The sequence below is a fragment of the Hydra viridissima genome, unplaced genomic scaffold, assembly GCF_058129835.1.
Source record: "Hydra viridissima isolate aposymbiotic clone 2 unplaced genomic scaffold, HvirCarnegie_v1 scaffold_5, whole genome shotgun sequence".
Taxonomy (NCBI): domain Eukaryota; kingdom Metazoa; phylum Cnidaria; class Hydrozoa; order Anthoathecata; family Hydridae; genus Hydra; species Hydra viridissima.
The window spans coordinates 9,483,083-9,510,257 of NW_028324304.1; the positions used below are offsets into that span (position 1 = coordinate 9,483,083).

A 27,175-nucleotide genomic window follows, 5' to 3' on the forward strand; every position below is an offset into this window, starting at 1 on the left:
CGGAAAAGACAGACACAAGATGACTCGTCCACTCTTCATATAAATAAATGATAAAGCAAAAAGAATTAAGTTAAAAACAACAACTGAGAAAAGACGTAAACGTGGAGACTCGTAAACGATAAAGCGACAATTAGAAAAGTTAAAAACAACGATCAGAAAAGACTTATTCACGATGATTCACTGATCTATCACGTAAGTAAACGAAAAAACGGAAAGAAGAAAAGTTAAAAACAACTGAGAAAAGACGTAAACATGAAGACTTATCAACCTGCCATGTAAATAAATGAAAAGATATCGCAATTGGAAAATAAGCAAAAAACTATAAAAGCTCAAAAAAAGAGAGTCTAACAGAATTAGAGAGAAATTAGAGCGACTGATGAGTACGGTCGTCTCTTTAGAAGAAGAGTTTTAAAAGGAGAAGGAAGATGTAATTTTAAAGAGAAAATTTTAAGAAAGTTTTAAGAAGAATTTTAAAAAAGAGAGAGAAAATTTTATGATAAGAAGAGTACTTTGATGGAGAAGCAGTTTTATAAGCAGTTTTATAAGCAGTGATATAAACAGTATTGAACACTGCAAAAAGCGTAAGAAAATTTTATTTGTATGATATAAAAGTTATAAATATAAGAGTGCTAACCATTACACATTAATAGAACATTTGTTAATTTTTATTACATTATAGAATATACTGAGGACGATGAATATAAGTTTAGCTCTTTTGATTAAACCTCGCCCACTCCTAACCAAACTATCCCCAAACTTCACCCTTTCCTAACCAAGTACTCCCCAGACCATCAACCTTATTCCCAACCTCCATATACCTAATCCACGTAACTCTAAACCCAAACCTTCCCCTTCCCCTTCCCCTTACCTTCATTAACTAAATAATAAACATTAAACAAACATTAAATTAAATAAGTAACTTGAACCATTAAAAAAAAAACGCCATCCTCACAGTACAATAGGAGGCGAATCGATTAATAAAGCTAATTTAGTTAAACAAATCAAATCTTAGGGGCATTTATACTATTGTAATATACTTTATACTATTGTAAAGAAAGCTAATTTAATTAAACAAATGCAACCTAAAAATGAAACATACGAAATCGCGATACAAAAATCTGCATAGAAATAATTCTTGATTTAATTTTTTTTACAACTTTAAGCTTTAGTTTTGCTTTACCTTGCGAAGAGTTATAAAATGAGCAAAAATATTAATGTAAATGCTATTAACATTAAATGAAAATTTATGTAGCAAAAATGAAGCGCATTAGTGGGCGCTTGTAAGAATTCATTTATTTGTGCTTCATTTATTTGTGCTTACCTGCATCATTTACGCACTTCTCATGAGCTAAATCATTTGACTCGTTTGCTGGGAATTTTTCCGCATTAAAATACAAAGATTTATCATTTATCTTCTTTTTGAATTCTTTGATCATATCTTCTTCATTTTCTTTACCAGTAACACTTTTGCCGAGAGTCAATACCTGCAAACCAAGAGTGTGTTTATTTATAAACATTAAATAGTTTTATAAAGTTTAATTTGTTGTTTTTACCTTAAAAGACAAAATTTACCTCTTTGTAGTATTGTTTCAATCTTTTATATCCTAACTCCGTAGCCTTTTTTCCAGTCATGTTTGAGGTCGTGTAATATCTCATCAACTTTCGATATCCATTTTTAACGTTGATTGTTTCTCCCGTTGGAAGTTTTTGAGAGGTTATTCTGTAAAATATAGTAACATAGGCTCAACAACAAAATTATGCAAACATTTTTTTTTTTTAACGGAAAGCAAAGCAAATAAAATAAAAAGAACGATATACTTTTCAGCAAAAAATTATTTGTTATAAAAAGTAATAAAGTATTACTTAAGTGCGTTTGTCTTGAGAGAAGTAAATTTTAAAAACACATCCTTTTTTTTTGGGAGCAAAAAAAAGCAAAATCTTTTCTTTTCTCGTAGCAAAATGTATCAGCTAATGCCGACAAATTAACTATCATAGTTTTTTAGCCCTTATTATATTAGTATTTTTACAAGTACTGGTTGCAAATAAACATGAATAGATAAGCATTACTTACGGTTCTTGTTTGACTCCATCTTTGAATTTAAATTTTAGAGGTAATCCTCCTAAACCACTAGAGACATTGCTGGGGGAGCAGTATTTAAAATGCTCATTCTTAAAATAATCAATCATGTCTTTTAGAGGCTTCCCAAAATCTTCGACAATTGCATGTCTCACAACATCCACATAATCTTTACCGTTGTTTTTACTTTTAAATGCCTGAAGATGACTTTTCGAAATAAACTTATAGTAAGACTGGTTTAAAATATCACCGTCTCCAATTAAGAGCGTGGAGAAACCAAACTTAAGAGCGTTTTCTGGTCCGCCATTGTAGACTTGTCTGTAAAGTGTCGAGAGCGTCCGAGATGCAGATCTAGATTAGCGGATGATGAAACAATTAGAAATGCTTTATAAAGAGCATCAGATTAAAAATAAACTCTGAAGTGAAAAGTTTTTATCCTCATACTTGCAAACTTCTACAGGTTGAACCATTCCTAACTCGATGCCTCTCTTTGCATTATCAGTGTACTGCGTAAATGTTTTCCTATGTTCTCGGATCCAATAAATAATCAGTTCCAGATCTTTTACGCTTTGAACTGTGATTCTTTTAAGGGCGGCTAACAAGTGGTTACTTATAACACAAATAGGTTGTTCGCAAAAGTAGTCCGGGCCCAGCATCCACACGCCATCGTAATAGCTCCCATAAATATTATCAAAACTTGACTCAAGAAAGTATTGAAACTGGTTGATGAGTCGTACTTCTCTGGGCTTTAAACGAGTTACGTTCACTGATAAATGCTTTAAAATATTTAGTTGATGCATAGCGGCATCAGCATTTTTCTTTATATTTTCATATGTTGGATAATAGGGATGAAACTGCTTCTTGACTTGAAAGCTCGTTATGTCATCGTTCGTTGAAGCCATGTGTCTGTTATTTTTATAGTATTCTTCCTTTACCTTAATTATTGAAAAAATTTATTAGGAGGTTTTTGAACATCTTTTAAAATACACATTCTTTTAAAGAGAATTTTACAAGAGAGTGCTAAACATCAATATTAATAAAAATCGTTTAACTTTTTAGTGTGGAATGAATTCTCTTAGTGTCTTAAGTATTTGTCATACATGCCTATGGTATCATTGCTGTGTGCTTAAAACGCTAATGTTTGTTAAAAATGAAGAAGTAAAAGATAATAACGAAATTAATGATCCTGGTGACAACGAAATGTTTTACCTCTATAACAAAATAGGTATACTAATTTTACAAACTATATATTTGCAAATATATCGCCCTCTATTACACATATAATGTAAAAAAATTAAGGTATTTGGTACTTAAGATTCTTATAGAATGAAAACGATTCTTAAGCATGGCTAACTTTCAGTTGAAAAATAATAAAACACAAATCTGTGAATGTTAAATTTTTGAATACTTTATTATGTGATTTTTAATTGACCCTTTAAATTTCACTAAAAAATGACTTAAAAATGCTAAGAATTTTTTAAATAAAGTAAAAAGATTTAATAAGTTTTGCATAAAATATTGTTAAATAGTTTTAAGAAAATTAGAATTTCAATACGAGCTTTTAGTCTTCAAATTGACATTTGGGTGCAATCATTGACTCTATCTATGGGTTTAGATTAACAAGAGGTGCATTTAAGAACATTTGAACAAAATTAAACCTGGTTACATAGTATAAGAGATGTTTATAGCAATAAAACTGTTACCAGTATCAGAAATTTCTTAATTTTCAGATCCACAGACGGGAATTAATGACGTAAAAAAAAAATTTGATTGCTGGTGTATGAGCTGATACGATTCATTTGTATTATTCATTCTTTATTTGTGAATAAATATTCATTGGTAAATTTCATGTGATATTTGTGAAAAAAATTATTCTGTTAGCGGACCTTGAATAAAACATTTGATGTTTTGTGTTATTGATTGACTGGTGACTTTAGATTCATCACCTCCTACCTGATTTGTCTAAGTTTGATTGGCTAACCAATTCAGAAATGAAAGTTATTTGCTGCATTACAAGGATCAATCAAGATTTCACATCTGTTTAATTGTTACATGAACTTGTCTTGTGAAAACGTAATTTAACTTTAAAATAAAACATTTGAGAAACTTGTTCTTTTAACTTGAAAATTTTTGCTTATCTTTTCCATTCTCTTTGATTTTCATTTATCTTTTCCATTCTCTTTGATTTTTATTTATCTTTTCCATTCTCTTTGATTTTCTCTTCCAGTTCTTCGTCGACCTAAAGTTGGCAACATCTATTGGTATGACGAAAAGTGTGGAGCTTGCGGGTAAAGTTGGCAACATCTAGTGGTATGACGAAATGTGTGGGGCTTGCTGGTAAAGTTGGCAACATTAAGTGAAATTTGAAATCCTGAAAATTATGCATCATATTTCTACTTTCATGTTTTCCCTTATTGTTTTTGGCAGAAATCAAGACACAAAAAGCACATTGAATATCAATTATCATTCTTATAATTTTGTTAAAAAGAGAAACTTTACATAGGAACTATGGGAACGACAGCAAAAGAATTTCCTTTAGCAGAAATAAGTTTTTTACATTCAATAAAATAACATTTTATTTAATTCCTTAAAAGTTTTTTTTAATGTGAAATTTCAGAAACTTCTATTACATTAAGCAAATATTAAAAAATTCTCTAAAATTCTCAATCGTTGAAGGATGGATTGAAGAATTTGAAGCAATTTTGTTGTTCGCATTTTTTTTGTTGCATCCAACTTTATCTTGGGATTCAATTAATAAAAACTGTTTTTCTACATGAAAAGTCCAGGTTAAATCAAATTTCTAATAAATTTCTATTTCTACTTTAAGTGAATCCGGTTCCTTCTTTCTGTTTTTCTTCTCAATCAGTTTCGGTATCAATTGTTACTTTTCCTTAATTTGGAAAGATAAACTTTTCCCATCGACCAAAAAGATGATCAGTTCAATTTTGATCAGTTTTTATTTTCTTTTTTTTTGTAAATTTCAATAGATGTCGACTATTAATATAGTTTTTTGGTGAGGTTGATTTTGCATTTTTCTTTACATACTTATAAAAACCCAAAATTATGATAATGATAACTAATAATAACTAATAATAGATAATTATAATAACTTATAATAAACCAAGATAATTAAATTGTTTTAAAAAAGCTTGAACTTTATTAATTTTATAAAATGACTTTTTAATTGAAGTCACTTTATAAGTTAAATAATGTTGACAAGCTTACACATTAAAAATTACTTTTAACTGTATATTTTAACTGTTTAAAATATATGCTAAAAACAAAAATGATGTGCAGGAAGTTTTTTTTTTAATTGATGTGGATTTGGTAATAAAAACATTGAATAATTTGAAATTCTTTTGCTTCTTAAACTCAAAACATTCACAATACAATATTTTGAATCGAGTTACACCAAGTTGCTGGAAATATAGGTTGTTGTTCGATGCTTACAAACAGAAACATTTATGAACACAAGGGGTCTACTACCAGTCTAGAACTTTTCAGCTTATATATCAGCCAAAGTAGAAGGCACATGTACCATGCAACAGTTACATGTATCATTCAACATAGTATCAAATAGTCTTCTTTACTTTAAAAACCGCACGCGCTTTTAACCTTGCCGTTAAAAAAAGCGAGCCCAAAAATACAGTCAAAAACCGCTGTTAAAAACTATTGGTTGGATTGCTATTTTGCTTTTTAGAAGGTAACTTAAAATACAGTTTACGTATCTTGGTTACCCTTCAAAATAGTTTATTAACAATTGAACCAAAGTTCAAGTAAAAAAAATCAAAATCATCATTAGAATCAGAATTTTTTTTCTTCTATAAGTATTTGCCAGAAGATTTTGAATTAGCATGATCATGGAGATTTAATTTGCACGATTATAGAGGTTTAATTTGCATAAACATGAATTTAGTATGCGAAATTGAGGAGATTTGTGGAACATTACTAAAGTCATTTATATGCTAAGTACTGGTGCATTTTAATTATTTAACTAAACAAGTATATTTAAAGAAGCACTGTAAGAAAAATTATGAAAAAAATTATAAGTTTACATTCATTGCAAACTCTGCTTTCAATTTTAATCCTTTCCAAAAGGATGATGCTGTCAAAACAAAAAATCTATTTGAGTCAAATGCACCGTATGGACCTGGAACACCCTTGTGACTCATTTTGATCTTTTAATGTTTCTCTGGGTGTATCTCAAAAATGATTACAGCAGCGTTATGTCCCCCAGCAGGCACATGACGCTTTTTCAACGTCGATATACAATAGAGTTAAGGGTTTCAATGTTGTTTCAAAGTTACTTCAACGTCATCGCGTCTGCTGGGTTATAACTGGACGCCTATGGCTGGTATTTAGAGAGTTTAAGATAGTGGCTTTTCTAAAGAGTTTCTATTTACAACTGGATTTACGACTATCTTTGCTTTTGGGGCTGAAGGAATCCACGTAAGGGATTAAGTTGTAGAACTCCACTAGGTACTGACTCCATCGGTGCTCATGAAATTTTTAATTGACAATTGGTAATTACAAGATAGAAAACTATGTGGACAGATGGTAAATGCAAAGAGGCAAGAAGATATTTGGAATAAGGTGATACTATCAGGAAATACCAACTTTTAAATCCCGCTTCACAGGCAGTATAACAAAAGTATAAGGGAAAACTTTATAATTGTAAATGTAAAAAGGTTTATCATTTCATAACATTTTTTAGTTTAGTACAACTAGGGTCGTTTCCACACCTACCGTGAGTTTAACAAAAGTTATTACAATATATTAGATTACTCAAAAAGTAGAAATGCTTTAGAAATGAATTTTTGCAGCCGTCAATGTAATACTATAACGGTTAGTTTAAAATTATTCTTACTCAGAAATTTAAATCAATAATGTACTTACTTTGATCGAACTTTTAAAGCGCAATTTTCCATACTTATCGTAAGTGTTTCACACTTATCGTAAGTGTTTCACACTTATCGTAAGTGTTTCACACTTATCGTAAGTGTTTCACACTTATCGTATATATTGTCAACACTTATCGTATATTTTAAAATCTGCTTTAGTGTCTGGTTTAAAATGCGCTCGCGGTTCCAAATAAAAATTTAATGAATTAGTAACATTTTATTAAACGTTTTTGGGTGTATAAATAAAAAAATACTATTAAATAAACATTAAATATATTGTAATAAAAATACTATTATGAACTAAAACCAAAGATTTTAAAGCATTTCCGTTACTTTAATACATATCCTTTAAGTTCTTAAGCTGGAAAGGATAGAGTTTCATCATAGCTATCGGATTCTTATTTTATAATTATTATCAACATTTTAATGGAACTCGTTTTCTGACTCAGTTTCAAGACTTTCTTTTTTTTTGCAATTTTTTTTTATTTTTTCAAAGCTTTCATGTTTTCTCTTTCTTTTTTTGTTTTTTTTATTTAATAACTTTTTCTCCATAGCCAATTGTTTCTTTTTTAATCTTTCTTCCTCTAATTTTGACTTTTTATTTGCAGCTAATTGTTTCTTTCTTAATTTTTCATACTTTGTTTGTGACTTTTCTTGTACTTTTGTCTTCTGAATTTGCTGCCACGTTTCAGATGTTACAACCGACGGTAAACGTTCTCCTTTGCGCTTGGACATTTGGACTGGTTTTTTTGGCCATATTAAAACACTTTCGATTGGATTTATGATTTCTGTTGCTATTTTTAAACTGAAACAAGCTGGTTTTGGTTCTATTACAGCTGCATTATTGTAATCAGGCATATCCATATCGGTTATACCTTGCAAAATTTCTAAATTACAAGTTGTTGATTGATTTTTATTACCATGTTGTATTTCATCAGGCAAAATTATGGTTTTATACGTTTCAGATAAGGCTCTTTTCCAAAAATGATACAACTGGAGGTATTCAAGATCACCTTTCCAACCTAAATGTTCATCAGTCATTTTAAACTGTTCTAAAATACTTAAATCAATGCATTTTTCAATAAAGGTTATGGAAGAGGAAGCTGATAAAGTCACACTTGAATGGTTCTCTTCTAAATAAGGAGCCGGAGCAAAACTTGACTCAGATAATTTTTGAACAATTTTTTAAGTTCGATAGAAAAATGTGACGCATGACCATCTAAAAAAATAATAACTGGTAAAGGAATTTCTTCTTTTATCAAAAATGGATGAAGAACGTTTGTAATATACTCAAAAAAACATTCTGCGGTCATCCAACCATTTTCACTTTTTCCAATACCCCATCCTGACGGAGCAGCATTTATAATTCTATTTGGAAGACGAGCATATTTAAAAATTGTTAATAATGGAGCAAAAGTTCCCCTGGCATTTACTGCAAATAAAGTGGTGATGCTTTTTTTATTACTTCGAGCACTTTCTTCATATGTATTTTTTCCTCGTTCACCAATTGATAAATTAGTTTTTGGTGACAACTGAAAACCACTCTCATCCATATTGAAAACGCGCATTGAATCATTTAAATATTGAGCGTTTTCTCCTAAAAACTTCGGAATTTCAGCAAACCAATCTCTTATGGCTTTTTCAGTTACTCCTCCTCTAGCTCGGTTTAAGTATTCACCTTGTTTTTGAGATTTGCTGTTTGTGACGGCAAAAAAATGCATAAAACCAACCTTTTGCAGGACGATTGTTAGTAAACTGTGTTTTTGTATTGTTGGAATTCAAATATTTTTGCACAGTATCTAATAGCTGTACTACAGACATGGCAAATCCCATTCTGGTGCATGTTAGTAACCATTCAACTAACTTGTTTTCAATTTGTTCACCTAGTACCGATTTATACCCGCAGTGTTGTATCTTCAAAGCAGTTCTTCCAAATATTTTATTCATTTTGAGCTACAAACTTTTGTCTAATATTTATGCCTTGCCATTGTAAAAGAACCTTACTAAAATAATATTTATTTTTACAGTAAAAAAGAAACAAGTTGATTATTCATTGGACATACGAGATGTATGGAATAACATTTTTTTTAGTTCATACTTATCGTACATTCAAAAATACAACATTGATACTATAATGATGAGTTGTTTTAATAATATTAGTAATGATTCATGTTTTATTTACCTGATTAAGTCAATTTAGAAATAAAATTTTTGTTATCTTTTTAAATTTCCTTGTTTTACTTGAAACGCTTCTAATAAATGGTATTTAAAAAAAAAGTATTTTAATTGGCGGACGTAATAAACCCATCGAGTTCATATAAGTAACTATGTATTGCGGTTTCTATCGATTGTAATAGAAGTGCATGACGATGTCGTTGATACACAAAATATAAAAATAAAAAAATAATTACAACTTTTTGCAATAATTATGTTGGTATTTAAAACCTACGTTAAGTGTCGACTCACGGTAGGTGTGGAAACGACCCTACATATTATTTTTATTGTAACTGCATAGTATTTTTATTCGTACAAAAAGATAAAAACTTTATCCCTTTTTTAATCGATATTTTCAAGAAACATTTTTTTGTGTGTTTTGTGTGTGTGCTCAGGGGCGATTCTAGGAAAAATACGAGGGGGGGGGGGGGGGTGAAATATGTTAAAAATACCGACTCAAAAATCCTATCCTAAAAATAGATATCGCCACTGTAAAAGGTAATTATATCGCGACTATCGTATATAAGCAGATTTTAAAAATACTCAAAAAACTTGTTGTTTTTAAATTCTATAAAAGTCATGTTGAAAAATAATCCATGAAATTTACCGACTATAACTTTTTTTCAAAAAAATACCGACTTTAAGTTTGATTTTACAATTGCTAGGGGGGTGTAACACCTCCCCCCCACACACACCCCCGTAAAATCGCCCCTGTGTGTGCTTTGTTTCAGTTTCTTATTTTTCTATTCTATACATGAGCAATAAAGAAATATCATAAATACTTAGAAGCACATATTTGAGGTTAAAAAACAATAGAGCACTTAACACCACTAAAATCCACAGTTCATTAAATGCTTAAAACTAAATTTTACAAATGCTTCAGTTTGTCGCAATATAAATTTCTGCATAAAATCTAAAAACAGTTTTCTTGAAAAAATCTTTTTTCTGTTTTGAGCTTTTTCACCTGCCAAAAGGTTTTAAGAGCCTTGATCTATGTTATAAGCATGGGGACTTTTTTGAAGGTCTTACAGGATTAACTCGCCTGACTTCATTGGCAATTAACCAATCAGATTAATGCATAAATCAGGGGCTTTCTCCAGATCCTGGTTAACAGGATTAACGGTTGGTACCCGGATCCATGATTAAAAACTAACGGTTTAAAAAACTCAGATTGAATAAAAATGAAATGTTTAAAACAATGCCGTATGAAATGCGGGGTTTAAATTAACATATTAAAAGTTTAAAAGGAGGAAATTCGATCGAGACATTTCAACGTAATAAAGACAATTTCTAATATTTTTAAAAATTTTAATTCTCAAAACTTCATGAATCAGCAATTTTGTAAAATGTTTGTAAAACTTTTGTTAAATATTTTGTCATTTTAAACTTATAAATATACTTTGTAGTAAAAAGCAGTTAATGTTTTTATAGCTAGAAAATCTTTAAAAACTAGAAACAATAAAAATTACCAGAATTTTTTATAGGTGTTTGTTACATTTATTATAACAACTAAAATAGTAAAAATGAAGGTTTAATGCCAAATAATAAAAACAAGATTCATACATTTTCAAGTAGTTGCAGCAAATTACTTCTCTTGGCTTCTTTAGATAACTTACACTCATCCTCCTCAAGAATTCTTCCGTTGATACTTATGATCAACCCGAAGTTGAGGATCAGCAGACATAAATCATGTTTCATTTCTGAAAAGAAAGTTAAAATAAAAAATAATAATGGAAAAAAGTTGTAGTCACCAGGTATGGAAAATGGGAAAATATTGCAAATTGAAAAAGATCAGAAAAGTTTAAGTTACATCAAGTTTAAAAAAATCGCAAACAAATCACCAGTAAATGCCTGCTTAAGTTTTTTTTAAAAGGTCATTGCTCGAAACCTCTTTAGCTTTTCCAGCCATAGTTATTTATTTATTTTTTAAGAACTCATTTGCACTTTTGTATCTTGTGCACGCTCGGTTGAACAAATGATTTCTAATACAGAAGTTAGCTACCAACAAACAGTTTTAGGTAACAGACGTGTTGAAAACAAAATCAATAATCGCGATTCGTTGTTTCTAACTTATTTTAGAGTAAATTAAGAAAAAAAAAAAAAATAAACTAACAAGTTAGATAAATACAAAACCAAATTTAAAACGTGTTGATAAAAATGTTTAATATCCCCCGCAGTCATGAAAATTTATTCTAGTTAGTTTAGTTTAAAAAATTAATGTTTCTCAAACGCAAAATAAGTAAAAAGTTGTGTTGAGAATGATCTTAGATCAAGAGGAAATAGAACTCAAAGACTCCAAGTGCTATTGTTAAAATGATGCTAACAGATTATTATTTGCTAGAAGAAATATTTATCAAATCTTACTTTTTTAGAAGTTTTTACTAAAAGTTTTTACATTTTCTTTTTCAGCATTTTTTAATGTAACCATTGCATTCAATTTTTTGTGCAAGAACTAAAAATCATTAAGATAACACCCAAAACTAAATAGTTTGGACTTACTGAATTTGAATTTTTTAATGTTTTTAGTCTAAAAGTACTCTAAAAAGTTTAAAAACAAAAGTACAAGTTACACTATAGACAACCTAATATTTTTTCAATGTAAAAAACAAGTGTTGCGTTATGCTGACAGCATGGAAAATATTTGGATCAAGGGTCTGCCGAATTAACACGACATCTGTCATTTGTGTAAAAAAAAGCAATTGATGGGATCAATGACGCCGACGCTTTTCTTGCTGCGACAGAAATCCGAAAATCTGAGTCGTGATAGGCTGTCTAAATTAACGACACTCGCTTAAACTTCAACCGTCTGCTAGTAATACTTTTTGTTTTTAAATAAAGTTTTTACAACAAATTTAACTATGGTTTCATCAGAAGAGGACGTTAACCGAACAATTCGATCCAAAAAAATGTCCTTTTCTTATACTACGTCTTGTGACGAATTAGACGACGAAGATCCTGGAGAGCAAAGAGTAGAAGATGTTACGATACAGTTTTTTTACAAGCCTCGAACTATTACTATGTTGGCAGTACTTATCTTGCTTATGATTTATTTTGCATTCCAAAGGTTTTTTTCTTTTTTTATCTATTAGGGTCTACACACACACACACACACACTCACACACACACACACACACACACACGCACACACACACACACACACACACACACACACACACACACACACACACACACACATACATTCTTTATTTCAAGAAACACTGCTGCTGACACAAAGCAGACATTTTTCACTCATAAAATTAAAACTAACTTTTACATACCAGAAAAAAATTTATTTTTAATTTTTTTTCTTTATTGCACTAAAGACAGCATTTGAAATCCACTATTATTTTCCTTTTAAAAAGGTTAAATATTTTTTTTAACTTTTTATATAAAAAATTTTGAGAACTTAATCTTTTTTTTTATACCAGTAAGTTATTCAGCTGAATAGTTTTTTTTTTTTAGGAAGAGACAACCATTTTAATTCAACTTACAACTTATATAAAACTAATTTAAAAAATAAGCATAGGTAATTTCCCTAAAAATAATGGTTACTCAGAGTATGCCCAAAGACATCAAAACTGTGTTCTTGATTGCATTTATAAAGATAGTTAATTTTTTTTGAGAACTCTTTGAGTTTTATTATTCATTGTAGTGTAATCAAATAGTGATATTTTATAAGTAAAGTTTTTAAAATACAAATATATATATATATATATATATATATATATATATATATATATATATATATATATATATATATATATATATGTATGTATGTATGTATGTATGTATGTATGTATGTATGTATGTATGTATGTATGTATGTATGTATGTATGTATGTATGTATGTATATATGTATGTATGTATGTGTGTATGTATGTATATATACATGCATATAAATAAAGTTATATATAAATTAAGTTTTGATGGATGCATTTAATATTCTCAAAATTTTTTTTTTCAATATGGTTGATCATAGTATTTCTGATTTAGCTTTTGAAGGTTTCTGATGAGTTTTATTTCAAACTGTTTTTTTTATTTAGAAATGCTGATATAAATCAGCATGATAACTTTTGGCATGGAGCGCTTGGTGTTATAGGAAGCTTTTTGGTTATTTCATTGCTAATTTGCCCAAATGGTGAGAATGTTAATAGAAGCTAGCAAACATTTTTGCATGTTCCTAAAAAATGTATTTGAATTAAGAGAAACTGTATTTGAATTAAGAGAAACTGTATTCTAAATTTTCTAAGATTAAAAAAATGCAGACATGTTGTTTAATAAAACTTTTTTCACTAAAATGATACAATCTTGAATTGCTTAAAAGAGTTTTTTTCATTTCTATATTGGATTAAAAATGATTTTATTGTAAGCAACTCATTTTAAGATATTTATGATAATTATAAAAAATCTTGTAATGTTTAAATACTGGTATAGTGGAGTTTGTATCCCAAATCTAATTATCTTTTAAAAGTTGCAAATATGTTGATTATATGTAAGACCAGCTTTTAAAAATCAGTAATTTAATTTTTTAAGGCCACCATTTTTCATTACCTGGTGTTTGTAATCAACCGCTTTTTAACATTTCTGGTTTTAAATTTATACAAATAACAATCAATTAAGTAATTGAATAATACTTATCACTATATGATTAAGCAGTTATTAATTTTAACAGTGTTTTAATAAAAATCATTCAATTTGAAATGTCTTCGATTTTTCAGAGGAAGTAAAAATATATTGTTTTATACTTTTAGACTAAAAAAAGAAAATTCCAACAAGATGCAAAGATTAAAAGTATATACTTCATATGGGAAAAAGTTATATCTAAAGTACACCTTGCATAGTTTGCATTCATAGAAAGATCAAATAAAAACTCATAAATTCATTTTTCAGTATATCTAATTAGACCAAGAAAAAGCTGTTCTCTGGCCCATTATAAAGATTCACCATGTGAACAAATAACCTGATATTAATTTCAGAAACAAAACATCTTAAATTAAATTAAGTTTTCAAAGAGAATGGGAACTACTTTAAGATGTAAATAAAGTTCCTGTGTAAAATCCTTGATGAAATTAGCTAACTGTTAGTGTCTTTGTTGATACAATTTTGACACCTGTAGCTTTTATGGATAATGTTTCAGAGGACAAATCTATGTGAGACTCTCAAAGTGCACATTATTTAAGAACACATAGAACACTATCTTCACAAATCTAATTCTGATTTTAAACTTTGACTATAGTTTATTTGAGTATTGTATCAGATAAGAGATTTAATCCTTGTGATAATTATGAAAGCACTGCCAGAGAGCTTAATTATCATGTGATGAAAGCTTTAAAATGTTAAAAAAAAGCTATTGCCTTTGAGCATATACCAGATAAAAATAAGTAACTTAAGTCTTAATGACTTGAGTAAAATTTGATTAAATATCTTTAATTACTTGGTTGTTACTTAATTATTTGGTTTACTATTTAGAAGTAAAGATCTTGCTATATTTACAAATCTTTGTTTATCATTCTTAACCTTTTTTTTTTTTTTTCATCTTTAATTTTTATCTTCTTCTTCTAGGTCCTTTTGTCCGTCCCCATCCTGCAATATGGAGACTTGTATTAGGTGAGGTTTTTTTTAATTATAGATAAGCTCGTATAAATTATATAAAGTTCTAACACAATCTACTTTAGCTTAAAATTATATTGGTAGAGTGCTTGATAATCACTAACAAAAACAAGATTTTTTCTGAATTTTTTACTTTATTGATATGATAACTGTTACTTCTTCAAAGGTGTGAGTATAATATATACTTTGGCTCTGGTTTTTGCTATGTTTCAACGTTATAATGATATCATAACTATTCTACGCTACTTTGATCCTAAACTTGCAGAAGCTAAACCAGATACTGAGGTTTGTTTTATAATTATTTTTGTTTAAGATATGTTTTTCACAATTTATTTTTTGATAGATATTTTGTTAAGCTAATTCATGTTAAAAATAGTAAAATACTTTAATGACAATCTATTATTTCTTAAGATTTTAAAAAAATTTTAAAATATATAGGCTTATGCAGAAGACTGTTCATTAGCTGTTCTTTGGTCTCGTATTGATATATTTGTTATTGCTCATTTTCTTGGATGGATGATGAAGGCATTAATGTTAAGACATGCAGGTCTTTTATGGCTTCTGAGCATTATGTGGGAAGTAACAGAGGTATATAAAGTTATTGAAAAGTTATTTGAATATTTAAAATAGTAATAACTAATCATATTCAAATTTCCCAAAAACAGATTAAAAATATTTGACTTTGAACCTGTTTTTGCAACTTTCTTGTTTTTATGTAATTTTGGGTACAAAAAATAAAAATAATACTTAAAAATCTATCTTAGCTCTAGTTTCCATGATAATGAATTAAGTTTTATAAAGTGCATGGTACAGCTTACACTTAAGATTAAATAATCGGTATTGGTGGGCAATAGAAAACTGCCACAGGTAGCAAGATACTTAGTAACAATAGCTGATACTTAGTCAAATTGTATGAAAGTGACTTAAACAACAAATTTTTTGGAAACAAATTATTTATTGCATTATTGTTACAAGAAAAATACAAGGAAATGATTAAAAAAACTCATCCAGACCTACAAAAGTCCTGATTGATCATGTCTTTAAAAACTTTTTTTAAACTTTCATCTGAATTTATTCCTATTCTAAATTGTGGAGCAGTGATTGATGATTTATACATATGTATTAAGTGTTAGCACTTAATACATATATACTTACTGTATACTTACTGTAGTAGGAAACTGTTAATTTTTAGTTTACATGAAAATTTACTGTAATTGGAAAGGTTAACTTTCAGTTTACATGAAAATTAAAGTCAACTAATAAATTTTATTGTTATACTTGAATTCAACATGTGAAATTCATTAAGAAATGTTGTTACTAGAAGCTGTTAGTTATAAACCATTATTCAGATGTTTTGATGAATAAAAAAAAAAAATTAACATCTGCAATTTGTAAGCCTTTAACATATGTATAGTCATATTAATTATTATTATAATTATCCAGTCTCCTCCCAAAGTCCTGTTATTTTGTATGTGTAGAAACTTTTTTTTTTAGATTGCATTTGCTCATCTTCTCAAAAATTTTGAAGAATGTTGGTGGGACTCTATTTTGTTAGACATAGTTATTTGTAATGGGTTAGGCATACATTTTGGTTTATACATTTGCAAGAAACTTGAAATGAGGCAGTATCACTGGGAAAGTATTAAGTATGGATTAATTTAGAATATAGGAGAATTAAATGAAAAATCTATGGTTTCAGATGAGTTTAACATGTGGTTTAATTAGATAGATATTTTTTTAACTTTCTTAAGTTTTTGACTCAACTTGAAAATTGGCTTCAGTAATTTGATTTTTATATAATGACTTTTTTTTCCTGTTTTTATGTTAACAGTTTTTTTTCTTAGGGATATTCAAGGAGCGTCTAAAAGGCTTCGCAGAGTAGTATTACAGTTTACTCCTATAAGGTTTTCTTAAAAAATTTATAATTTTTTGTGAGTTTTGATCTATGAAAGAAGTTTTGAAGGGATGATAGAAAATATATTAATTTAGTTGGACTGAAGTGCGTTGGTTTGATCCAAAATGTGTGAAAATGAGGTTCATGGGTCTTTGTGGTTTGGTCATTGTATGGCAGGTAACTTTGAAAATTAACAAAATGTATGATTCTATATATCTTATTAATATCCCATTAAAAGTAATGAGCTTATGAAAATTTTGCAATCACTGTACCTTTAGAAATGATTCTCCTAGATTGTATTTCTAATCTTGATGAATATATAACCTCTTTAAAGTTAAACTCTTTTACAAAATGTTTTTTACCAGCTCAACAAGCAACAAAATGTAAAGCAAAGTAAATGAAATAAAATTCGTATTTTGATTAATAGGTACAACTCTATGCAGATTAATAGCTGTGTACAAATTGATTTTTAAAAAAATTAAGTTTACTGGCTTAACTTTTTCCATTTTATTGTGACAATTTCTTAATTTCTTATTTTACTCTTATATATTATGTACAAAATAATGTATTTCTGTTATGCAGATATCAGAGCTAAACACCTTCTTTCTCAAGCATATTTTTATTATACCAACTGGACACTGGATAAATGTTGGGCGAGTCATTTTTATTGGTATTGTTGCCATACCTTCACTTAGGTATTTTCTTTTCTTGTTTTTTTTTTCTTTTCTATAAGTTTAAGAAACATTTTAGTATGATAGCAGAGAGTAAATACTATATTGGTTATTTTTATCCTTTGAAAATGATTTTTTTAATATTCCAAAAAGAATACTCTTTATCCTCCAAAAATGGTTATTATTATGTTCTTCTGAGAATGTTATTATGTGCACTTAAGATTGTTTGTAGTTCATGTGCTGAACTTTTCCTCCTTTCTTTTTGTTGAGTTCTTTTATTTTGTTATTAAGGTATTTATAAATTTATCAAGATTTTTAATTATCATTAATTTTTTATCACATTTGTTATTACTAAATTTACTGATTTTTCAATAAGCAAATAATTGAACTAGTTTTCTTCCATATCTCACAACATAAATTGGCATTCTGATTTTTGGCAATAGAATTTGATGATGAAGTTGTATATACAGCAAGAAATCAACAAAATAGGTTGACACATTGTTTTAGACATAAAAGTCCTTAGCCATCCCTCAGAACGTAATGGAGTTCCTGGCTGCTTTTGATTAGTTTTATGAGCTAAGTTATGAAAACAGTAGACTTGCTTCCTGATCTAGACACATGTTTGATGTGTCTTTTAAACAGCTTTTTATTCTGAAGATTTTTTTCGCTGGGGTTTCACCTTGAAATATATCAAAATTTTTTTTCCTCTTTTCATTTTACATTTTCAGCTTTCATTTTCAGCTTTCATTTCAAAAAACAAAATTAAGATCATTCAAAAACTGTTTTTTCTACAAATTTTTTAAAAACAAGAAGAAAAAAAAAAAATTCTCTTTTGCTTTTAAAGAAAATTTTTTTGAAAAACTTAAATAAAACTCTTTATCTTTTTTTTTCTTCTTTCATGTATTTAATTCTAATAAAAATCATTACGCTTAAGTAAAAATGCAAGTTTTTCTGTATATCCAATAATAAACAATAATCTATTAGAAAAAAAGGAACCGATTTCCAAAACGAATTTAGTTTTCTTTATTAAGACTAAAAGTTGTGTAAGATTTTGATTGTATTATTTTTTATTTTTAATAGCTCTTTGTATTTTTTTTTCTCAAAAATTTTGTTTTATGAGTCTTAGAAGTTAGAAAATAATAAACTTTTACAAACACTTATGTCAGTAAGAAGTAAATTTATTTTTTACTATCATAATTGTTTATTTATAATTCATTTTCAGCATGAGCTAATGAGTATCCAAAAGTTAAAACTTAGGTAAAATCAAAGTTATCTGTCTCATTACAGTTTTTGGACTTGAAAAACCTCTAAGCTACTTCTTGCTCATCCATAAATCTCCAATAAAAATAATAAAAAGCCTGCAATGGTGAGGACCAATATTCTAGCCAAGTAGTTCATACTAGCATAGTGAAGATTATTGCAGTATCATCAATAGCAATCCTTATATAATTTTTCCGAATGAAAAGCCTTAACCTCTGTAGAGTAATCCTTGAAATGATTAGCAACTCTTCCACTGCCAACATTTTGAAGGTAATTTTCAGGAAATCTTTTGATAACTTGACCTTTCATAATGGAAATAAAGGTGGTATTAGCAGTTTCATCAATTATAGTTGCCCAGTTCATCAGTGAACAGATCAGGTACTAACAGAACCCTTATAAAATGTAAGTTTGTAATAACAACTATAAGCTATTGAAATAATTTTCCTCAATATGATCCTCTTTTCCTTAAAATATCAGGGCTACTAAATCATACACAATAAATTTATTGACTTGGGCTAGCACAATCAATGAGTTAAAACATGTTTGTTTGAGAAAATATATTATTTCTATAAATTTGATGCTCAAGTTTTTACTTTAAATGTAAAACTGGAATCAATTGAAAATTGTATAAATTGATAATTCTTCTGATGATTGATATTTTCTTCTTTAATCAAGAATAACTTACAAATTTTAATAATTTTGTTTTAGAGTGGTAAATTTAAATAAGTAACTTTACAAATTAGCATATATACTGGTATTGAGACTTGAAACCATTTAGAAAAAAAAACATTCCTTAAGAATCTAAGAAGACAAATATATTACTTTACATAAAATTAACTTATAGATTAGTTATAAAAAATTAAAGTACTCTTTTCAGTTAAAAATAGGAGTTTGGTTTACACACTAGTATATAAATTATGAAAACACTAGAAAGTACTAGAGAAGTTATGCAGGGGTATTTATTGTTCATATCACAGCTGAAATTTTTTTGTCAGCTGTTACAAATCTTTCACATAGATCTTTACATGTGTATAATCAACATAAGGGTTGATGGACCATGAATTGCTAAACTTCCCATAACAAATAATTTCAATTTCAATAACTTATCTATCATAATTTATTTTTCTTTGATAAATATGTTCAAAGTATATAGTTGTTATAAAAATTTTGTAACATTTAAATATTTAAATAAGTTTAAAAATGTAACTATTTGCAGCAGCAAAAGCACACGTCAAAAATTCCTAATTTCTATTTTAATAACAACATTATGGAGTATATTTTTTTAAATTTTAGGCAGTTTTACATTTATATTACAGACACACGATGTAAGAGAGTAGGGACTCAGTGCTGGATGTTTATGTAAGTTTTGATATTTGATGTTGTTAATCTTTATATTGCGTCAAACATCCTTTAATTCATTTTTTATCAAATAAAATTTGAACAAACAGTTTCAAATTTTATTCTCAACAATTTCTTGTACAAATTTTAGCTGTATTACATTCTTGGAGTTTACCTTAAGTGTCCGCCATGCACAAGAGCTTTTCTCACAGACTGAGTTTGTGAGCATAGCCAGCTGGTTGGGATTTATGATTGCAGTTTGCCTTGCTATAGTTTATCTTGTTGTCATGTGGGGAAGTAAGGTAAGAATGTTTTTAAGGTATTATTTTACTCATCATTTTTAAAAGAAAGTTACAAATTAAACATGTTTATGATCTTTAAAAATATTTTGAAACAGTAGAATTTTTTAAAGTGATAAGGAAAATCATTATCTTATTACTTTGATAAATACTGATTGTTACATCTATTTTTTTTATAGATTATTTTAAGATTATTCTATCATTTCTTAATTATTAATTATTTTATATACAATTATCTATAGATTACTTATATTTTGCTATTTTATTATTTGTTGATTTATTTTTATTGTGGCTGCGTGAGAGGTAGAGCTCAACTTGAAAAAATATTGAAAAAATCTTAACAACTGATGATTATAGAATATTAATTTAAAGTTTTTTTTCCTCCATTCAGCAAATGATCAAACGCGAAAAAGATACCAAACGTCCAGCTTCTCATCATTTAAATCATAATCATCCAGATAAAGAGTACGAAGGAGATAACGAAGATATTAGTGACGCACCGATAAAAGGAAGACACATAAGAAAAACGTCAAAAGAAAAAGACGCATAAAAGAAACGGAACTGCATACGCGACTGGCAGCTTTCTTGCAGTGTTACTCTTCATGATCTTCTGAGTATGTAGCAGAATTCATGATGACAAAATTGAAGCTGTTCTATTAACACTCAGAATTTTGATGGCTGGTTTTAATTTTACAAAAACATTTTTTTTTCAAAGTTGAGAAAAAAATATAAAAAAATAACCTCAAGGTTTATAAATTTGTTTTTTCCTTGCAGTAAATTGGTCCGAAGTCTTTTTGAATTTACTCGCTTTTAACAGGTAACTAAAAAAACTAAACAAAGCTTAAATACATGAAAGAAAGGTGTTTGAAAAGAACCTAAATAACAACGGCTACATAATACTAGTGAAGTGTAGAACCCGTTTGAAGATATTTCGAGATTTTGTTTTAGATGACGATTCCTACTTTACTTTAAGAAACTCATCTCTTGCTGGTTGTATTCAAAAAATGCTCATTAGATGCTCGGCGAAAGAAAGGAATAGGTTTAAAGTAAAATGTTTTTCGATGTCTTTTTTTTTTAAGGATTTTCTGTCTTTTGAAGCAAAAAGTGTCTGAAAACTATTGGTGCTCTAGAGACTAGTTCTTTGAAGATGAAAGTCGAGTCGATCTTTAGAAAAACCGATAAGGATTGTATAAGATATCGACAGTTCTATGCACAGAAGATTGGATATTTTGAAAACATGGTTTTAATACTTTAAATCCAAATTCTTTTCTTAAAATTTAACCTCAGACATGATTTGACATGATATAACTTAATCGCTCAATATTATAAAGATAATAAAATATGGTAATAGTTTGATACAAATTTTGGTCAAATAACTCAGATATTGATACAAACTTCAAGTAAAGATAATTGACGAAATAGCCTTGGTTACTCTGAGAGTTCGTTATGTAGGGTAAAGTGACCAAATTTCAGCGGCATCTTTACAAAATTGAAGACCACACTGGAAAAACGATCAAGCTACATTTTTGCTTTTTTTGGGTTTTTGCCCCTGTTATATTCCGCTGCAGTTTAACTATATAATAATTAACTATATAACTAGAAAACCAATCAAATTAAACAGATATTTAGCTTAACAAATAAGTGAGCTATGGTGTGAGCTTTGGTGTTTTAAAGTTTAAAATCTAATTTACTCAAAACAATAAAAATGTAGCCTGATCGTTTTTCCAGTGTGGTCTTTAATTGTTTCTACAGACATATTAACAAGAAGGTCTATATGAAAACTATGCATTTCTAGAAAGATAAATCTTTCAGCATTTAGGATATAATTACAGCATTTATTATAAATGAAAATTGTTTGAAAAAACAACGATAACAAAAAGTATATAAATAGACATTTCTCTAATTCGATTGCGCAACTAATTTCTCAGTTTGAAAAAGAGGCTAGTAAGGACAAAAATGTAAACAGATAAAAACTCTTTCTCGAAATGATAAAATTAAAAACATAATTTCGCTCCAAAAGATTTCTTATTCCAACTCAAGCATTTTCAGACCAAACGAAGTGAAAAAAGGTGGAAGAGGGATGTATTGCTGTATTCCAATGTGCGGAAGTTCGTTTTGTAATAACAATATGGAAAAGACTTACATTGCTCTATTTTCTTTCCCTATTAAGAAAAAAAAACTTGATATTTACAGAGCTTGGTGTAACGAAATATTTAAATATAAACGTAAAGGAGGTGCTGATAAATTTGAAATAATGAAACACACGAAAGTGTGTGAATTTCACTTTAGGCCTGAGGAAATAAAAGTTAGTTCAGGATGCGGTAAAAAAACTTTAAAATCAGGGAATGAAGTTCCTAGCATTTTTTCATTCAAGACACCACAAGATAAGTTACTTAGAAAATCTCCATGCAAAAAGTTGAAATATCCAGAGTTTACAACTAATATTGATACTGAAACTCATACAATAATCGATTCTACCAAAAACGTAGATTGTGAAATGTAAACTTTTATCATCCGAAAAAACAATCATAGAAAAAAAAATTGAAGTATGTCATGAAAGTTACAGAAGCTTGCTTGAAGAATATAAAACTTTAAAAATAATAAACGACCAGCTAAAAAATATTATTTAAGAAAAGATAAAATAGTTTACCGCTATTTGTTTACGTTTTTGTACTTACTGACCTCTTTTTCAAGCTGAGAAATTAGTTGCGCAATCGAATTAGAGAAATGTCTATTAGACCAAAATACAGCCGCTATGACCAAATTTCAGCCAGGCATATGGAGGTACGCGGAAATAGCGATTTACGGAACCGATTTTTATGCTAAAATTTTGGCTCTCATTTTTTAAACTTTTTTTGAGGCAGCGTGAGGCAGACGTAGTTTTGTGGAGTTTCTTTTTAGAAACATATATATACACATAGATACTTTTTGGAAAGAAGAAAGACTAATCTTCACTTTTTTAAAACTTTTATTATGGTTACTAAACTTTTTTATGTGATATTTTGCTCCTAAATATTAGGCTGATGTTCTCTCTTGAATTTGGGGTCGAAGAAATGTAAAGTCCGCTTTTTTTATTATTAAAATGGTTTCTTTCATGTATTTTCTACGCACATGCCAAATTTCAACGAATAATGAGGATAAGCAATTAGTTTAATTTGTGTTATACCAAGTATACCACTTTTTTCAGGTAGCTCTAGGCAAACGGTTTTTTGAGGTGGTTCTTTTTAGAAACATATATAAACCTTGACAACTTTTGAAAAAAAGAAAGGTTAGGCTTGTTTTTTATATCACTATTGTGTATCGCTACAATACTTTTTTATGGAGTATTTTGCTGAGAATTTTGCATGAAAATTTGGCTGATGTTCTCTCTTGAATTTGGGGTCGAAGAAATGTAAAGTCCGCTTTTTTTATTATTAAAATAGTTTGCTTTATGCATTTTCTATGAGCATGCCAAATTTCAACGAAAAATAAGGATAAGCAATTACTCTAATTAGTGTTGGACTTTAGGTACCTAATTTCGGTTTTTCTGTTATTTTTTTTTTAAGAGAAATCCGGGTGGGGGCCGAAATCTGGATAAGGGGGGGGGGTGATTCAAATAAAAATCTTGTTTTGAATTATTTTGATTTATATTATTAGATTTAATTAAATATGGACAATGCCAACAAAAATCTAATGGCTGCACTAACAGATAGTAAGTTCAATTTTTTTTTCTCATATCCAAAAATAATGATAAATGTAAAACCCTAATTGTTTTTTATGTAACATATAAAAAAAGATTAATGTTTCAGATTAAAACTGTTGGCATTCAATAGGAACAGCTTTAATATTTTAAAACACTAACATTTAATATTTTAAAAACACTAAGAAGTTTTTTGTTAAGATTAATCTAATGAAGTATGTAATATACTTATTCATATGTGGTTTATTATAAAACATATCATTTAATGATAATCATTGATATTGTCTTTTATCATATTTGGATTATATACTTCTTTATCTGTGGATTAGTGTTTAAATCATTATACAAGCATGTCTAACATTTATTTCTTGTTTAGATCCTACCCAGCTTTTTGTGGAATTTTTAAGATTTCTTAAGTATAAGTCACATAAATATTGGGTTTATTAATTAAAAAAACATTTCCATAATCACAAAGAGAAAATAGTTAAAATTAAGTAAATATTAATAAAAAATTTATAATATCTTCCTATATATAAAAACACTTAAAAAATTTAAGTTAATGTTCTTTACTTATTGTATACTTATCTTTATCTGTGTTTATTGTTTACATAGGTTTATAACCATTCCTAATTTTAGCTTGTTGCTTATAAAAATAATGTCTTTATATTTGAATAGTTATATTTTCATTGTTTATTTTCATTTTTTTAGTGTAGTTGTTGCACCTTAAGCAGAACAGCTTTAACGATTGTTACATTTGTAACTTGATGTTGACAATTTCAAATTATATTGTGTAAAATTTTTTTAACATTTTTAGTCGAATCTACACGGCCTACTTCTGGTAAGTTTGTATCAGTTTGTATATGTTAATGATAATTGAATTAGTTTCTAATCTGTGAATAGATATCAAAGAATACCAATTTCAAAGTCATTATTTTGCAATATTTATTTTTTATTACAAACTTTGAATTTTAGTTACATCCTCGTCTTCAACAAATGGTAAGTTTAACAACTATTACTTTTTAATATGTGTATATATTTTTGACCATTGCAATATAAGTTTTTTATTAAATAATTTTTAAACTTAGTTCCTTCTACATCTGCTATAAGTGGTATGTGTACAAATTTTTACCTTTCAATATGTTTATGCATATCTTGGCAATTAGAGTATTTTTTTTAAACTACAACTTTGATAACCTTTAGTTACATCTTCATTGGCTACTACGACCAGTAAGTTTAAAAACTATTATTTGCAAACATGTACACACCTTTCCTATAAATTGCAAATTTTTATAAAAACTTTTTTTATCTTTAGTTACATGTGCACAACCTTCTGCTGGTAAATTTATGATTTAGAAATGTTTCTGAATGATTATTCAATTTATGTTTCTATTTATATACACTATTTAATGGATTAGTATTGTGTTATCCCTCAAAGTGCAGTAGAATGAAGTGACCAATCTCATTAACATTTTTTGAGCTATCATCGATTAATATGTTGTTCATATTTTTTATTCAGCCTATGACTTTCACAATTAATTTTTTTATGTTAAATTTTACATAATGCTTTTAAGTACTAATCCACTACAACTAGTATGTTTAAAAACTATTATTTGCAAATATGGTACAGCAAGTTGTGTAGCTTGCAAAACATTTTTGATAGACAGCTCTGGCTTACCTTCACGTGGTGTCTATTGTTAAAAATGATTTATTTAGTTTCATTATTGGAATTTTAAATAATATCATTTACTAAATGCCAAGACATAAATTTGTTATATTTTGTATTTTAAAAATTTTTTTAATTTATTTTTTCTTTGGCTTATTTTTAGGGTGGATACTCCAACTTGCATCTTGTAATGTGGTAAGATTTGTAAAGTTATGTCTCTCTTTTTAAGTAAACACAATTTAAAAACATTTTCAAGCTTAAATAAGAATTAGAGGGGGGACTTTGGGCGTGGCACGTGCCCCTTTCCCTAACTAACATAGTAAAATAATCTTGAATACTTATTTCTCTTTTCCCATAAACTCTATTTAAAACCTTTATTGATATATATTTAAAAATTTTTTTTTAGGTTGGATAAGACTGAGCGGGGGGCGGGGGGCGTTAAGCGTGGCACATGCCCCGCCCCTAATGTCAATTTATACACCACTTGTATATGATGTAAAGTAAGAAAATATAATTTAAACTTTTTAACACAAAATATAATAAGTGTTTTTTAGGTTTAAATATGTTTAAGAATGTAACATTTCACTACGAGGGTGTTAAAACGTAACAAAGACGTCCACCCTTTAATCTAAAAAAGACCACTAATATTTGGAAATGGAATGGAAGCAAATTAGATTAACTTTTTGTGTATAAAGATAACATATCTTATCAGAAAAACACTCTTTCGTGTGAAAAACTTGTATTTTTTAAGGTTACGATGGTGTTCCGGTTCCCCCTCTGGCCCTCTATACACCCTTTCTATTTATAGAGTTATGTGAACTTGTAGCCTACTCTTACATCTATCTTTTGATACCAAGGTTTAGGCATTTGGATAAGATTTGACAAAGTTATAACAATTTCAGTGAAAAAAAAATTTTTTTTGGAACCAATTTCTTCAATAAATCCATATATCGAAAATTTGCTACTAAAAACGTCATAACTTTTTTTTAAATTGTTCGTTTTTAACAATTTTTTCACCTTTAAAATACTGTATTGAAGGGCTTACTAATGATATATAACATTTTAGTATATGCTCAGTTTTAAAAAATCAGTCCACGTACCTACATTAATCAATCTTGATAATACGACGTGTTGTTTATTATTTTTTTAACTAATCAAGAAGTCTGATTTAGTTGTGTTTGCCCCAGCGCAGAGTTCATAAACGGCAGAAATCTTCTCGCTTCCAACTTTCTTCCGCAGCTAATAGCGGCCGCTTCCCAAAAACTTTTTTGCCTGCAAAAAGTTCTGTGTTCCACCTCTGGTTGCTTCCGTCTTCCAATTGGAGGCCTTCGTTAGAACTTGGTTTTGGATGCAGAATGTTTTGGAGGCCGCCGCCAATCGGGAGGCGGAAGCCACTGATGGCTGTTGTCAGAAGACTTTTGTCTTCCAATTGACAGCTGCCACCAGAATTTTTTACAGAGGCCAAATTAAGCTAGTATCGCACCACTATAAAAGTATCACACAATTGGAAATTAAATGTAACTATTTTAAACAACTAAAAATATTTAAACTGAACAAAAACCAGCAAT

The 27,175-nt window shown here is 28.4% G+C and overlaps 3 protein-coding genes, 1 long non-coding RNA gene and 1 pseudogene across 10 annotated transcripts in view; 2 read left to right on the forward strand and 3 right to left on the reverse strand.

Annotated features, from left to right (window-relative positions):
- The window catches only part of LOC145188859 (uncharacterized), a 28,256-nt gene extending 17,075 nt beyond the window's left edge, over positions 1-11,181 (reverse strand). The window contains exons 1-6 of the mRNA XM_090088713.1: positions 11,034-11,181; positions 10,756-10,892; positions 2,522-3,012; positions 2,072-2,428; positions 1,573-1,720; positions 1,322-1,484 (exon numbers count right to left, since the gene is read on the reverse strand). Coding sequence (XP_089944839.1) covers positions 1,322-1,484; positions 1,573-1,720; positions 2,072-2,428; positions 2,522-3,012; positions 10,756-10,890 — 1,294 coding nt within the window. The 5' untranslated portion in view covers positions 10,891-10,892; positions 11,034-11,181. The remainder of the gene's footprint in view (positions 1-1,321; positions 1,485-1,572; positions 1,721-2,071; positions 2,429-2,521; positions 3,013-10,755; positions 10,893-11,033) is intronic.
- LOC149888515 (uncharacterized) lies at positions 7,203-8,019 on the reverse strand. The gene has a single exon (XM_090088719.1). The coding sequence runs from the start codon at positions 8,017-8,019 to the stop codon at positions 7,402-7,404; it is 618 nt and encodes a 205-aa protein (XP_089944845.1). The 3' UTR covers positions 7,203-7,401.
- Positions 7,616-9,219, reverse strand: LOC149888516 (uncharacterized; annotated as a pseudogene). The gene is made up of 2 exons (XR_016452920.1): positions 9,161-9,219; positions 7,616-8,981 (listed from the first exon to the last, which is right to left on the reverse strand). The product of XR_016452920.1 is annotated as an uncharacterized LOC149888516 (transcript).
- Positions 11,182-11,709: 528 nt separating the features above from the next.
- On the forward strand, positions 11,710-21,021 carry LOC145188852 (phosphatidylserine synthase-like). The gene is made up of 12 exons (XM_090088725.1): positions 11,710-12,256; positions 13,237-13,331; positions 14,756-14,800; positions 14,970-15,088; positions 15,242-15,391; positions 16,298-16,449; positions 16,648-16,707; positions 16,793-16,874; positions 17,280-17,392; positions 19,922-19,987; positions 20,118-20,268; positions 20,657-21,021. The coding sequence occupies exons 1-12, from the start codon at positions 12,051-12,053 to the stop codon at positions 20,813-20,815; spliced, it is 1,398 nt and encodes a 465-aa protein (XP_089944851.1). The 5' UTR covers positions 11,710-12,050; the 3' UTR covers positions 20,816-21,021.
- Positions 21,022-23,110: 2,089 nt separating this feature from the next.
- On the forward strand, positions 23,111-26,894 carry LOC149888517 (uncharacterized). Of its 6 annotated transcripts, XR_016453015.1 has the most exons (9): positions 23,111-23,533; positions 23,902-23,956; positions 24,759-24,782; positions 24,917-24,940; positions 25,030-25,053; positions 25,145-25,171; positions 25,257-25,280; positions 25,771-25,802; positions 26,014-26,894. It is a non-coding gene; the product is annotated as an uncharacterized LOC149888517 (long non-coding RNA). The 6 variants fall into 6 exon arrangements; XR_016453014.1 differs by having other exon boundaries at positions 25,771-26,894; XR_016453019.1 differs by lacking the exon at positions 25,145-25,171.
- Positions 26,895-27,175: the final 281 nt, after the last annotated feature.